Source organism: Lipophrys pholis (genome assembly GCF_963383615.2).
Source record: "Lipophrys pholis genome assembly, chromosome: 5".
Taxonomy (NCBI): domain Eukaryota; kingdom Metazoa; phylum Chordata; class Actinopteri; order Blenniiformes; family Blenniidae; genus Lipophrys; species Lipophrys pholis.
The window spans coordinates 11,611,160-11,626,465 of NC_137628.1; the positions used below are offsets into that span (position 1 = coordinate 11,611,160).

At 43.1% G+C, this 15,306-nt stretch overlaps 1 protein-coding gene across 1 annotated transcript; it reads left to right on the plus strand.

Annotated features, from left to right (window-relative positions):
• The first annotated feature begins 759 nt into the window (after positions 1-759).
• Positions 760-7,159, plus strand: LOC308109858 (aspartate aminotransferase, cytoplasmic-like). The gene is made up of 9 exons (XM_080463669.1): positions 760-962; positions 4,223-4,404; positions 4,493-4,616; positions 4,698-4,810; positions 5,292-5,396; positions 5,887-6,037; positions 6,112-6,277; positions 6,356-6,498; positions 6,884-7,159. The coding sequence occupies exons 1-9, from the start codon at positions 854-856 to the stop codon at positions 7,021-7,023; spliced, it is 1,233 nt and encodes a 410-aa protein (XP_080319795.1). The 5' UTR covers positions 760-853; the 3' UTR covers positions 7,024-7,159.
• Positions 7,160-15,306: the final 8,147 nt, after the last annotated feature.

Genomic DNA, 15,306 nt, shown 5'->3' on the forward strand with positions numbered 1-15,306 from the left:
TCCATTATCTGACTGAAGAATCCGAGGGTCTCCAAAGAAGCAGAATACCTCAGTCAGCTTCTCTGCAACCTCTGCTGCACGTTTGGAAGTTAGTGGAGGCCTACTCATATGTTTCATTGTTGATAGTGAAGCTCTGCTGCCACATCTCATTGAGAGATGCAATATGATTGTCAAGCAAGAGGTAAAACTGAGTCTTCTGATCAGAAGCCTTAGTTGAAAGTACAGAACTGCAGACATTGATTACTGGATAGTAAGAAGTTTACTAATAAGCCAGTCAGTCACAGGTGGCTGAAGGACTCAAAATGCCAGGTGTTGAGACAAAAGCTCATTTTATCCAAATAAAAAAGAAACCAGAAATCCTGGAGCACAAAAGGAATCACGGTCATCACTGGGAAAACCACAGATGAACTGACAACCAGACATGCTTCACCCTCACATTTGGCCTTGGGGGTACTTTAAATCGCCCTGGGGAAACTTCCAATTACAACTTCCCCAGAAGGAAATTCCCCCAGATTTCAATTCCCCCATAACAAATGTATAAATCGTATCTTGTCGTTTATGATGCTACACTCTGATTGGCTGGCTTCAGGGCTGCGTCCCTAGACGTGCCTTCCTATTGGCTGTTGCACCGCCGTCTGTTATTTGAGTCCTGTGAACCGAGTCCGCCTCTCGCTCGCTGATTGGCTGGTTTTGGGGCTGCGTCGCTCGACGTGCCTTCCTATTGGCTGTCGCCCCGCCGCCAGTGTTGTGTGTGTCCTGAAGCCGCGGTGAAGGTGAACCGAGTCTGTCTCTCCCGCTGTCCGCCGCTTGAAGTTCCACGTCCCGTCAGCTCCTCCTGCACCGCTCCTGAACCATGTCCATCTTCAGCGACGTCCCGCAGGCCCCGCCGGTGGCCGTCTTCAAGCTGTCGGCTGACTTTAGAGAGGACAGCCACGCTCAGAAGGTGAACCTGGGAGTCGGAGGTAAGAGTGATTAGCTGTGGGCTAATGCAAATGCTAAAGCTAAGCTACTCCTCCTTCAGCGGGGCACAAACTCTGCCCCCGGCTGTTTTTTCTTCCCCTCATTGGCCTCTGAGCTCTGTGAGTTTGAGCGGGTATGGAGCCGTCACGCTGCCTCACATGAGCAGCTCACTGTCGTGACCTTCGCTACAAGCTAACACCGAAGCTAACAGCTGTGGCACCGTCCAGCTCCTCTATATATGGAGTTAGCAAATATAACTATTCTGCATGTCTCCTACTGTTTAGAAACACTTCAGGACTTCGTCTCGTCACTGCTTTCTTAGACGACTACCCCATCTCAGTCAAAGAGACCCCAGTTTAACGTGGCATAGTATTTATAGGCGACATTTACTTGTCCCACTATCATCTGTGTTCTTGAACGCATCATTGTGCTCTAGTCTCTAATAGAGAAATCTACAGCCTGTTTCAGAGCATCATGTGGCCACCTTTAAAAGCCTGGTTTGGGTATCAAATTCATGTTGATAAATAGAAATCTACAGCATCCTTGAGAGGTTTTGTTTACCTCATGAAAATGTACATCCTTCATTTGGACTTCTGATCCTTTACAACCTGGTCATGACCATACTTCTTAAATCACTGAGCACTATTGTATTACTAACATCCTTGAAGTTTGTTATCTTTGCTATGAGATTTGATTAGCACCGTGATAATCTGCATTAGTCTGAATGTGAGGGGACGTGTCATCCTTAAAGTGGTAAATGTGAGTCGCTTTTCATTTTCTGCAAACATCCAGCTGAAACAATAACTGTCTAGTTGCAGTATTCAGTTCAACATGATATATATATGATCAAAGGATCATTTCACTTCTAAATTATCTTTAGCAGAGGCCACTCAAAAACCCTGAGATTATACACATGCACTGCTTTGTCTCTATTACAATCTCAAGTCATTAAAACTTAGTTTTAAGTCTCGATCAGATGACGTAAGTCAGCTCTGCAACTGTTTAAAGGAGCACCAGCGTTTGTGTAGTAACAATGTGTTAGTTTTCGCTGACATATTGAAGCTGTTGTTGTAACTGACAGTTTCTTTTTTTGTCTTTTTTTTGTCTTTTTTCTCTGCCCTTGTCCTGTTCGGCAGCTTGGGCCAACAATATGATGTGATTGACAGTAACTGACAGTTTCTAAAAAATATATCTTTAAGCATTAGACTAAGTAGTTGATTAATGAATCAAGTATTTATCCCAATAATCTTTCAAATGCTTATTTTACAAATTCGTGTTTGTTCTTTTGGACCTTTAAAACTATAACCTTACCATCCATTATGGATTGCTTTTATAGTCATGCTCTCATAATAGAATTTGTGAAGGTGGGGGTCTTTGCTAATGATTCCTAACCATTTTCTTGGATTGACTGTTAATCTCTGATTTACCAAAACTGTAGAGTGAAGCCAAAATGTACTTCATCCAAACACTGAGCAACATACAAAAGCAGGCAGTTTCTGAAGTCTTCTTTTGGTATTCTTTGAAAATCTCATTTTGACAACCTTTTAAGGGTCCCATGTGATCTCTGGTGTCTCTATAAGATTCAGAGCCAGTTCTTTACACTACATAACCTGGAGATGTTTCTCATGTTTTGTCTCAGTAAGTTTCACAACTGGGATTAAATTGCAGTGTGATTTCTTTAGCTTTAGCTTGTCTTCCCTTTTTTTTCTCCTTTTGTTAGTGTTGATGCCCGCCCTGTGCAGGGGTTATTCATGTTCACGGGGTCTTGTGGTTCAAGAGCCCTGATCGTCGCTAGGCTTTTTCAAGTTGTTGCCAAAACATTTGAGAACGAAGCCAGTTGTTGTCGGCGATGTGAAGCCGCTGCCTTAATATCCTAGCCAGGAGCCGGGGTTTGGTTTATGTTCATGTAAACTGGTCCCTCAGGAGATTCCCCTACTGTTTGTTTGAAGGCGGCTCCACGGTCATCAGTGCGCTCGACGTGTCCACCACCTGCTCCACATTTCACAGCAGAATCCTCCCAGCTCTTCAGACTGACTTTATCTTCCTCTCATTCCAAACTACAGTGAGGACTTGTTTGACCTTCCAGGTCAGAGAGACGGCCTGATATATGACACGCTTCTGCATAGCATGAGGGAGCAGGAGTTCTTCAGGAGTCAGATATGTCTCGCTCTGCAGCTGACCTTAACAGGGTGCGCGACGTTACATAAGATTATTTGAAATGTTAGTTTGTGAGAAATGTCAGCTCTACATTATATTATGGATTCATGGAGACAGCTAACACATTGTGCTGACTGATACCGCTAAGATCTAATCAAAAGACTTGGAAAAGGGAAAAGGAAGTAAACCCTGGATTTTATCAGTTTGGACCATTTTTCTTTACAGATGTGATTTAGCTCAGAACGATACCCGTCTGCTTTAAACAGCTGTCTGAGCTCGTTCTGCAATATCTCAGCTGGGTTCAACCTGGATTCAGCTTGGACCCCGATGCTGAGCACGCTGAGGTGTCTGTATTCATCGTTGGTGCCACAGAAGCAGTGTCATCGCCATGCCTTCCTGTCAGCTTCTTTTGCCCTTCCTGACCTGCATGCCGCTGGTGCAGAGGCTCAGCCAGGCGAACAACTTTTAAATCGTATTGGGGCGGCAGCTCCATTTCAGTGTAAAGTGAAAGTCAAGCAGTGAGAGCATGAGTTAATCTCACAATTAATATCTGGATGCCACAGTAACACAGATATTTGTATCCAGCCCTAGTTTTGGGCTTTCTTTTATAGGACAGCGGTACGCCGAGAAACTGATATCGCAACTAAAAATGGCTCCCAAAGTGGAACTTTTTGAAAACGCTCAGGCTTTGTCTCCGTGTAGATGGTGGAAATGGTGCTCCCTGCATAGGCACTATGGCCGTAGTAAATGGTTCTTCTGCACATGCTCAGTAGATGGACATTAACAGTGTTTCCTCCAGTGTCATGACTCCCAGTTCATGTTCTCCTGGGACTTGGTAGGTTTATATTTGAGAGTAACTGTGATAACGATCCAACTTGGTCGTCTGTACTCTCATTGTTAATGTTTATAGTGTATTGTTCTCTATGTGCATGTGTATGTGGTTTCAATTCAAAAACAAACAGCACCCACTAGTGGCTCAACACAAAAACTACATTGTTTTCAGCGTTTCTATGGAAACAGAGCACAATACTGTTTCTGAAACGAAAAGAAAAACAATGCATTCATTACGGTCGGTAAGGATGTGTGTGGTGTCGTGTCCCTCCAGCTTACCGTACCGACGACTGCCTGCCCTGGGTGCTGCCGGTGGTGAAGAAGGTGGAGCGTCTGATTGTGGAGGACAGCAGCCTGAACCATGAGTACCTCCCCATCCTCGGCCTGCCCGAGTTTCGCTCTGCTGCGTCCAAGGTTGCCTTGGGAGACGACAGTGCTGCCATCAAGGACAACAGGGTGAGGCCAACGAGAAAGTATTTAAAAATAAAAAAACTCACAGTGGTCTTTTCATATGTGGATTAAATGTTCTGGGTCCCTCCACCAGGTGGGAGGAGTCCAGGCTCTGGGCGGGACCGGGGCCCTGAGGATCGGTGCTGACTTCCTGCGGCGGTGGTACAATGGCGTCAACAACACGTCCACGCCCGTCTACGTCTCAGCGCCCACCTGGGGTCAGTGAGCATCTCCTGACAAGCTTCACAGCATCAGTTTGGATCTGAAGTTTTATGTCCTCTGGTTTGTTTTCCTTCTAGAGAACCACAACGGCGTGTTTGCTGATGCCGGCTTCAAAGACATCCGGCCGTACCATTACTGGGACGCCGCGAAGAGGGGCCTGGACCTCGCCGGGCTCATGGACGACCTGGAGGTGAACAAAGACTCACCAACTCTGCAGATTGTCCTCAAGCACAATGAGATGATCGTTTATTTTTACAAGAAATGCTCAGATTCCATGCAGGTGTTGTGCAATCTGATTGTGTGTTGACTGTCCAAGGGATGAACAGTGATTGTAATTTTCCCAAAGCGACTTTCAAATGTAAACCTCAAACTTTTTTTGAGTTTTGACCAAAAAAACAGTAGTTTTACAATAGTGATTCCTAGAAATCGAAAATGTTTATTCTTTCGAAAATATTTCTCCTGCGACCTTGATCAGAACGCTGCCGTCTGAACAGAAAACGTCCTTTCTTAGACGCCACCTGGGGCTGGAGGAAAATATTGTGAAGTGTTGAGTTAACAAAGCTGAGGTTATGACTGCAACTGGCATCAAGTACAGATTAGACCAAACAGACTGTACTCGGTAATTGTTCCAAACTCATGAGCCTCATATGTGACTTGTTCTCTCTCCGCAGAAAGCTCCGGAACACTCTATCTTCATCCTTCATGCCTGCGCACACAATCCCACGGGCACCGACCCCACCCAGGAGGAGTGGAAGAAGATCGCAGAAGTCATGAAGGTAAAACTGAGCAATCCTTTAAAAAAAAACACTCCCGTGTGGAATGAGTTTTTCACTCAAACTTTTAGCGTTTTCTTTCTTAAGCTTTATTAACTTCAATGGGAGACCGCACTGGTCTGCAGCATCGTGTGCTTGTAGTTTGACACCAGTGTAGAAGGTTTTGAAATGAAAAACAAAACAAAAAACTGACATTTTCTATGATCACTTGTAACTGCTCTGTGGTTTTTTGTTGCTTATTTTATAATTTTTAGTTCAAATTCTAACGTTGACGATTAGCTTCTTAATATAAAAATCACATAATCGGCCAAAACACCAAAAAAAGTTGCGACTTAAGGACAATATGGTAATAATGGTTTATCTGTGGTACTGTAGCAGCTTTCTGTAGTAACAGAGACATGTAGTTATCTCGAATAGTATATATATATGTAGTGTTCACAGCATTGCATTTACTTTATAACCACGTTTTCTCTCTTTCTCTGCATGTTTCTAGAGGAGGAATCTGTTTGTGTTCTTCGACTCGGCCTACCAGGGTTTCGCCTCGGGCAGTCTGGATAAAGACGCCTGGGCCATTCGCTTCTTCGTGTCTGAGGGCTTCGAGCTCTTCGTGGCTCAGTCCTTCTCCAAAAACTTCGGCCTGTACAGTGAGTCGTCATGTTTCAGCTCTTTTCCCTCTCTCCAGAGTTTGGACGCTCCTAAACCGTCTCTCTGTCTTCAGACGAGAGGGTGGGCAACCTGACGGTGGTTGCCCGGGACAATGAGAACCTGACCCGCATCCTGTCCCAGATGGAGAAGATCGTGAGGACGACCTGGTCCAACCCCCCGTCTCAGGGGGCGCGCGTCGTCAGCAAGACCCTCAACTGCCCCGAGCTCTTCGCTGAATGGTACCAAACTCCACGCGATCGACAATCTGAGCTCTTCGAGCGATTGTTGACCGTTGTTCTCGTGTGGTTCTTCTCCAGGAAGGACAACGTGAAGACCATGGCGGACCGCGTCCTGCTGATGAGGGATCAGCTGAAGAGCAAGCTGCAGGCCCTGGGCACCCCGGGGACCTGGGACCACATCACCCAGCAGATCGGCATGTTCAGCTTCACCGGCCTGAACCGTGAGTGGGAGAAACACACACACACACACACACACACACACACACACACACACACACACACACACACACACACACACACACACACACACACACACACACACCGGAGGCCCGTTCACACGACAACATGTTCAACTGCACTACTTTTGTTTGTTCTTTCTAGGCTTGTTAATGTGTTGTTCTCTGGGTGCATGTGTGAGTGGTTTTATTATTAAAAAAAAAAAACACCCACTCGTGGCCAAACAGGAAAGCAACATTGTTTTCTGTGTTTCTGTTACAAAACTTACAAACAAAAAAAGTCTGCATTTTCACTGAAACGTCGTGTAAACGGGGCCCCAGTAAACGGTTGGTGTTTACTCCGTACTAATCCCGATATTTGCTTCTGCAGCCAAACAGGTGGAGTACATGATCAAGGAGCGCCACGTGTACCTGATGGCCAGTGGACGCATCAACATGTGCGGCCTCACCTCCAAAAACATCGACTATGTGGCGCAGTCCATCCACGAGGCCGTCACCAAAGTCCAGTAAAGGCTTTACCCCCACCCCCCCCCTCATCCTCCATCCTCCCTCTGCTTGAACCACAGCAGGGATCCTGTGATTGGACCGGAGGGACGATGAAGTCTTTGAGTTCTCAGATGAAATTGTGAAAGTTTCTGGGAAGTGCAATGTCTTTTAGGAGACACCTTGAACGCACACAGTCGGTCTTCACCGGCTCCACGATGTTGTAAAGTGTTTAAAAGCTACAAAGTTAGCACCTTTTATCCCATGTTTCCCATCAAATACTGCCTTCTTTTCCCCTTTTTGATCCCATCTGACTGTGGTGGATGAAACACACAATCTCACCCAGCAAGGTTGTTAATACAGTCACAATGCCCCACCTTAGTTCCCCCCCTACCCCCCCCCCCCCCCCCCCCCCCCACAGCTTTCAGGTTTAAATTGCATTTTAATCTTATTTTTAATGTTTTTGAAGTAAATCTGGGTTGTATCTGACCGGTGCCTTTCACTGCAGGAGATAAATGTTGAATTTCCAACTCTTAGAAAATTCAATGTTGGATAAACTGCAACGGCCAAATTAGCTTAAGCTGCTAACATAGCCAAGTTAGCGAGGTAGCAAAAACATGCAGAATAACTAAAGTGGCCAAAAAAAAAGAAAATGCAGAAAGCCTTAAGCCCTTAATAGTGTCAAATTTGCTTTAATGGATAAAATGTGACAAATTGCTGAAACTGACAAAACTTCTAAATTGGCTTGAATATATATATATATATATATATATATATATATATATATATATATATATATATAAATAATAGTTCACAAGTTTAGTTTTTACCCGTTTTATCCTTGTTTCAACAGATAAATTTTGCTGCTCCAGACAAACTGTATTTCATGGGAAGTGGTGAGAAACGTCTCTTCAGGTCATAAAGCTTGTAGAACAAACCGCAACGCAAACTGTTTTTGGTCCGACTCACTTCTTCGCACTGCACTCCTGCTTTCCTCCGGGTCTTAGACCGGCGATTCCAATAATCACGTGTTCAGCTTGTAGAATCCACAAATAGCCGAGCGATACTGTAATCTGAATGTTTTAGGCTGAACCCGTCGAACTGAACAGCACAAGCCCTGGACGGTTTCCTCAAACGATCCTGGTCACTGTCACGGCCGGTCTGGAAAGGTCACATTAAGGTAAACACGCGTGTCTCCCGTCCAAAGTGTTTCCTTGCAGCTGCGTTAACGGCCGTGTCGGTAGATGGATCCTCTTTGTGTGACAAACTCCGAACAAACTCCTCCCCTCGCTCCTCGTCGTGTTTTCTGCAGTGCTGTTACTGTTACTGTGGCGAGCCACTCCCATCATCGCGTTCCTGACAAAATAAACTATAAGCCACTGAAACGTCCTGCTGCGTCTTTTTTTCCCTCTCACTCTCCAAGTGCAGGTTTGAGTCATCAGAACACCGAGTCGGGTAAAGATGATGGTTTTCTTGTTATATAATCACAGAATTAACCGTCTCCTCTTTCGCTCCGCCTCGCATATTTCCACAACGCCAGGACACAAAGTCTCCCAAACTTAGATTGTCCAAAGCCTACCATAAGGTTGGTTCACAAGAAAAGCCATTAGTTAGTCAGTAAGTCCTGTTTAATGTCACTTTACCATAATTTAATACATCCAAACCTCACATAATGTAACCTCCTTCACTTAAGAATCTTTTTTTGTATGAAAAGTATTTGATTAACAATGATCTCATATTCCAACTGTACCTCTGTTTAGAAAGTTTAACTATTACCAAATTCATATGCAAATATGCATACTTCTATGTTAATTCATTAATAATGAACAAAACCTCTCAGACACATTGTACTACTGTTTCCTCCTGTCATCAGACATTCACTCCGACCCCACGAGGAGACGTGCAGTCGTCCACTCTGTCGTCCCTCCAATCATCAACTTTGGCTCAAACTCTGGAACTTTATGGAGAAATCATTTAAATCGCTTTCCTCTTTGGCCCTTGTTATTTGTCTCCCGTACAAACAGTATCCTACTTATTATTCTGAGTGAGACGTCTACCTTGTTCATCTCCTGCCAAGTTTTAGTTGTTATGATTAGGGCTTGAGAACTGAAAGTGCAAGGAGCCTATTGTATATGAGGGAATAATTCTTTCTTACCAAATGTCGTTTTGTGACCTGAACAAGTTTAAAAACTCCCCAGATTTGGCACAAAACTCAACAATGGGCAAGGCAACTGTTTAAAGATGTTTAAAATAATCAATAGTTTGACCAAGGATCATGAATTTTGGTATCCATGTAGAACATGTCCAGATTGTCAGACTGACACGTTGCCATGAAACAGGAAGTGATGTGTAACTCTGCTCTACATGCTGCAATCTACCTAAAACTTGACATGTTTCATTAAAGTCCTGCCCTGATCACATCCATATTCTAATTCACGGTCAGAGCGTCACCTTGTGGTAGCAGAAATTCTACGTTTTTTGACACTTCGATGTAGGACTGGTTACCGCAATTTCATCAAACTCTAACGTCCAAACCTCAACATGCATCACTTCCTAACGTACATGAGTGCGTGTTCAACGCAGCTTTAACTGTCTATTATATTGTTATTAGTGCAAATAAAGACAAAAAAAAATGGATCCTGCTGCCATCTGATCGTCAGGTGAGCCCAAACTCCTCCACTTCTACGTGATGTGAAAGATTAATCTGACCGGACCGCCGTCCTTATTGTCACTTGTGATGGTCATCATGGTCATGCATCAATGTACTTTACCCAACTTCAACTTCTGCAGCAGCTTCAGTAACCCGTCTGTTGGATCGGACCACACGACCTTCACTCCGTGACCGGGAGGTTCACTGCTTTCCTTCCATTGGACGACTTTGGATTGACCCTGACTGCAGACTGGGAGCACTTCCAAGAGCGGCAGGTTTGTTCAGTATCCTGTGACCCAATTGTTTTCAAACTCTTGATCCTTGGAATGATTAACTAGTCAATCACCACCAGATAATCAGTAACCCCGTTTCTGGTATCAACAAATATTTGAGGCGGTTGGCGCGCGTACAAGCAGAGTTGCAGCTCTCAGCAGATTTTCAGTGACGTTGACCCAGTAAAACTTGGGTTGAAGCAGTTCATCACCAGCATGTCCAGATCGTTCTGTACTTCGGTAAAAACACCTCAGTCAGCCAAGAGTTCATCAGCTGCTCCTCTGGAACACTTTTGGCCGTTTCTTTATGTTTTGTTTTTATATTTCTTCATCATATTTGCTGTGTCTTTTGCAGAATTTCATCCATTTACAATCTCCAAATGCATTTTGCACCATTTTGACTTCAAAAATGTACAAAAAAACTCTTAAAAATATCAATATTTATTCAAGCTTATTTTCAAGAAATCAGTTCAATGACCTCAAACGTTCTTGAAACTACCAAACATTCAATTATTTAACGGATTTTAACTATTTAAATGCCAGTTCATGTATTTGAAACTTGGCAAAAAAAAAGAAAAAAAAGAACGACAGTTTCTTGATCCCGAAGGACTCTGGTTTGTTTTCTTTCTGTGTGGCGTTTACGTGTTCTCTGCATCAAGTATTATGGAAGATTGATGGATGGCTAAAGTATTGTCTTTATATGCTTGATACCCGACAGACCAGTTTTGACCCCCTCACCTCAAATGAAGACAGTAGACTGTTAAACTTGTGTGAAATATTTGTATTTATTTGTACATTTTGATGCAAAATATCCTCACATAGTGTCTTTCTACAAGTATTCAAGTCCAAAAACATGTTCTGTTACAAAACTGAGCTGAAAACAATAGAAATCATCTCCACTGGAGTCTGGAAATCCTCAAGTGATCTGGTTTGAATAGGAGCAGAGCATCCTCTCAACGTGTCGCCGCGACCACGGGCCGGCACTCCACTGCAGCACAGTGACTCAGCAGCTCAGACAGAGAGGGTGGGGGGACGCTTCCTCGCTATTGTCAGATTAACCAATCAGAGGAGCCCAGAAGCTCCCCTCCCACTTTATCTCTGTGACTGAAAACCTTTTATCGGGACAAGATTTTTTTAATTTGATGATTGTCATTGAAAGTGACTCTTTTCCAGGTTTTCTCACCCAGGAACCTTAAAACTGAAAGTTTCCTTCCAGCTGAAGGTGAAATCAATCAGGAAGATAATTATTTGGATGGATTTGACATTTTTTCCCCTTATTTGCGAGCATTTCCTTTCACTCCTCCTCCTCCTCCTCCTCCTCCTCCTCCTCCTCCTCCTCCTCTGTACTGCAGTGCCCCAAATCTGATCCTGCAGACCCAAATGCAGCCACTCCCATCCACCCACCCAGCAGACACATCCATCCTCACTGTGGGTTAAAAGACAGCTTCGTCAGATAGAAATTCAGACGTGGGAAGCATGGAGCCGTTTGGCATCAGGTGCAGTGAGTATTGCTCTCCTACACTGCGAGCTGCAGCAGGAAAGGACAAGAGAAGCCAAACAAAAACATTAGGGGTCGGCATTAGCAATTGCATTCAGAATCGAACTCTATAAACCCCGATAATAATCCTTAAACACGTTCAGCTTCACACAGAACACAAATGTGACGATACATTCTCATAAGGACTGCAGGTCCAGAAGATCTGAAATACACTTCAAAAAGGTCGGGATGGTTGGAAACCTAGAACTGCACACAGGATGAGATTGTTTGATATAATTTACAAAATAATCCAGATTACATATCTGATGAAATTAACATGTTTGACCACTTTGTTGGAGTTGGATCATTTTGAGTTTGATTGCAGCAACACGGAGAGTAGATTTTACTTAAGTAGCACAGATCTGTCGTGTCAACATGATTCACAAAAGCGTGTATGTACTCAACATCTTCCTCGATATTATAGAGCGGGGTGTCACACACGTTATTCAGAGGCCTATTATACAGTCCTATTTCATCTGGAGTGGGCCGAACCGGTATAATAGTTTCTTTGTTGTGGCGCAACAGAGTATATGAAATGTCTATATTTCACAAAACCAAACAATTACTACAGAAAATGACTACAATCCCAACATAAAGATAGTTTTAATGAAACCTTCTCGGGCAAAACACAGTCAAATGTCCCAAATAAACTTCCCCTATAGCTGTTGCATTATGGGTGTTTATACAGACTCACCCTGACAGCTTGGCTTTGATGCCCCCAGTGAGACAGCCGATTAAAAATCTGAATAAACAAAACAAATTAAACTAATGATGTTTGGGTTCAGCGTCTTGCTTTAACATAAGGACAGGAGACAGCGAGAGCTGGGGAATTGAACCACCAACCTCTAGATTGACCACTGAACAAATTCACCTTGAGAGCCTTTTTCCATTTAAAACTTCGACCGGATTGGTGAACAAAGACTCTGAAACTCTAAAATCTTCTTTTCGTTCTCATTGAATGCTATAGAACTGGTGATATTACAGCTTCTTTTTCATAATTTTCTTTTATTCGCTGCCTTTTCCCTCCTTTTGCCACTTCTGTTCTAACTTTCCTTAAGGTTTGTTTCCACCAATTTTTAAAAATCTGATATTTGAATGCAACCTCGATATATAATCTGCATCTGTTGTAAATGTTGCATTAAGGGTTTTCTACAAAAGCTTAACATTTTAGTTTGTTTTCTTTACACTTAAGAAATTCAGTTTTAAAATGTAAAAATGTTAATGTTATTTCTTTTTGTTTGGATTTCTTCTCATAATTTGGCCCAACCTGAAAACGACCTTGTTTTCAGCATTTCTGCGGGTTCAGTGTAAATTTACATCCTTATCAAATGATCACAAAATGCAAACGTTTTCTGAAATGAAAATGCAAAAACGCTGTGTTTTCACTCCAAACGTCGTCGTGTCAACGGTGCTAAAGATTTTCCAAGCAGAACAAACCTGATCATGAGCTAATGAAGCAACATGCTCAGTTTCTTTTTACCGCTCTTAAAGATGAACATTAACATCAATCTATTATTGAAAGAGATCTCATTAAAAAAGAAGCTTGAATGATGATTATATTAAAAGGTTCAGTGGTCATAAATCGAGGGTGGGAAAGAAACCTGACGTGTTCTTTCATGTTCTGAATCAGTATGCAGACCGGCTCCAGTCTGTCTTCATCCCGTCTGAGCTGCAGGACCAGAATAATCTCCAGACCAAACAAAGGACTGAAATAGAGAAATTAAACTTTTATGAAATATAAAATGGAACTCAAGTTAGAATGCTGGCACTAAAAGCACATGCACAGGAAAACAACTGAGACATCGAGGCAAATTGAGCTTTTACAGTTTTAAATTAGGGCCAATCCATTTCAAACCACTTTATTCTGGCAGCCAGCAGCTGATCGAACCTCAATTTTTAACACAATCAACTGGGGAAATGTTCATCGAAGAAGGATGTTTCCACATGCAAACATGACAAACACTGAAAGAAAAAGCTGTTCTTTGTTTAGTTTTTTTTAACGATTTACACCTTCTATCCAATAGATAAATGCTCAGATTTGTGCTGGCAACCTCAAATCTGTTTCTGACCACGAGGGGGCAGTTCGAAGAAGTTGGAAAAATTCTATTCATAGCAACCCCTTCAAGACAGCTGCTTCCCTTCAAGATGCTTTGCAGTCGATTTCACCCGAGCTTCAGACAAATTCTTTAAAGAAGGCGACACAACATGACAATGACGCCAAACTCTAGTGGACACGCACGCACGCACACACGCACGCACACACACACACACACACACACACACACGTAAGTGGGAGCCTTCCTGGTCTGCTCAATGTTCTACAAAGAGTCCAAATTTTCGGCCCTATTTACACGACAACGTTCCAAATCAAAACACATCGTATGAAAATGATGTCAGTTTGTACAGTGTTGTCTGTTTATGTAATAAAATCCCACACACGTGCGCAGAGAACAATACGCTCTAAACATGAACAATGGAAGAACACAGACATTCTGGTCGACAGACAACCGAGTTGGATTGTTATTATAGTGACTGTCAACTATAAAACTACCAAGTCCCAGGAGAATACGGACTGGGAGTCACGACACTGTGGAGGAAACGTTGTTGTTATTGTCCAGCTGCGTGAGACTGTGCGTTTCTAAATATCTGGTGGCCTTCACTTGATTCTCTGTTTTGACTTGAGGAACGTGTTGAGGCACTGTTGAACAACGTCTTTGAAATAAACAACAGACAACTTTCCCGTTGAGTCACCAAACCCGTTAGCTCAAAACTGATAACTGCTGTTTACACATTCTAAAGTATTCAAGGAGCAGACCCTGATCCTTGAACCTGAGGTCCAGGTCTCGGAGCAGACCTTGAAGCTTTCCCAGGTCTATTCTAGATTCCAGGAAGTGTCTTTTTATGGTTTCCTTTAACTTGTGCAAATAATACTAGCAGCAACTGTTGGAGTCGGCAAAGCGAAGGACTCCGTCTTTGTTCTGTAGGACCAGAGGAGTTCCCAACTCGAACATCGCTTCAGGTCAGTATTTACAAGTGACGTCTTTCTCATGCAATATCATCCACTTGAAGTGAATGACAGAAGATTCAGCAGTTTGAGAGTCGAGCTAAACTGCGAATCCAGACTACCGATCCCAGACTTCATGCTAAGTTTAACTAATCACTAGAGTAGAGACCAAGTGGTAAGAAAATCCTAACAGATGAGAAAGTGATGAATAAATGGGGTAAAATGTCGAAATACTTCTTGTCAAACATTAATAAAACATTGAATTTCAGGTCATTTCCTGAGATGATAGCTAAGTCATTCTCCTCACACACTTGTTATAAATGATGCTTTACTGAACCAGTGGGGGGGGGGGGTCCTTAAATTATGTTGAAATCTAGACTGAAAATCCAACAAAAACAGCTGGAAAATATGAGAAAAACACTTTGTACAAGCAAAGGCGTTGAACTCGTCAGGAAAATGAATGAGCGCACACTCTGAAGCAGTTTCTGGGTCTGTGAAATGCTGTGATGCAACGGTTATGATTGATCAACGTAGTTTCAAGTCAAACCACAAACCTCCGACACAAAAGGCTCTGTGAGGGCGGTGCCGGGAGATACAATCTGGGTCGTGGTCATTCTAGCTTATTTCAAGGTGTTGGATTAGGTGGAGATCAGAAGGTTCTTGCAGGTTTCTTTTCCACCAAAATGAGACGATGCTGCAGAGTTCTGTGAGTTTGCAGAGGTTGTTGACAAATAAAAGGTGAGCCTACGGCCTAGTTCACATGAAAACGCATCCTTTTGTTGTTTTTTTTTATTCAGAAAAGTTTCATGTTTACACGGCAATTCCAGAAACACTGACAACAATGCCG

Coding starts and splice junctions, on each gene's coding strand:
- LOC308109858 (XM_080463669.1), top strand. CDS start 854: ATGTCCATCTTCAGCGACGTCCCGCAGGCCCCGCCGGTGGCCGTCTTC. Junction 4,405..4,492: donor CTGCCATCAAGGACAACAGG/GTGAGGCCAACG, acceptor TCCCTCCACCAG/GTGGGAGGAGTCCAGGCTCT. Junction 4,811..5,291: donor GGCTCATGGACGACCTGGAG/GTGAACAAAGAC, acceptor CTCTCTCCGCAG/AAAGCTCCGGAACACTCTAT.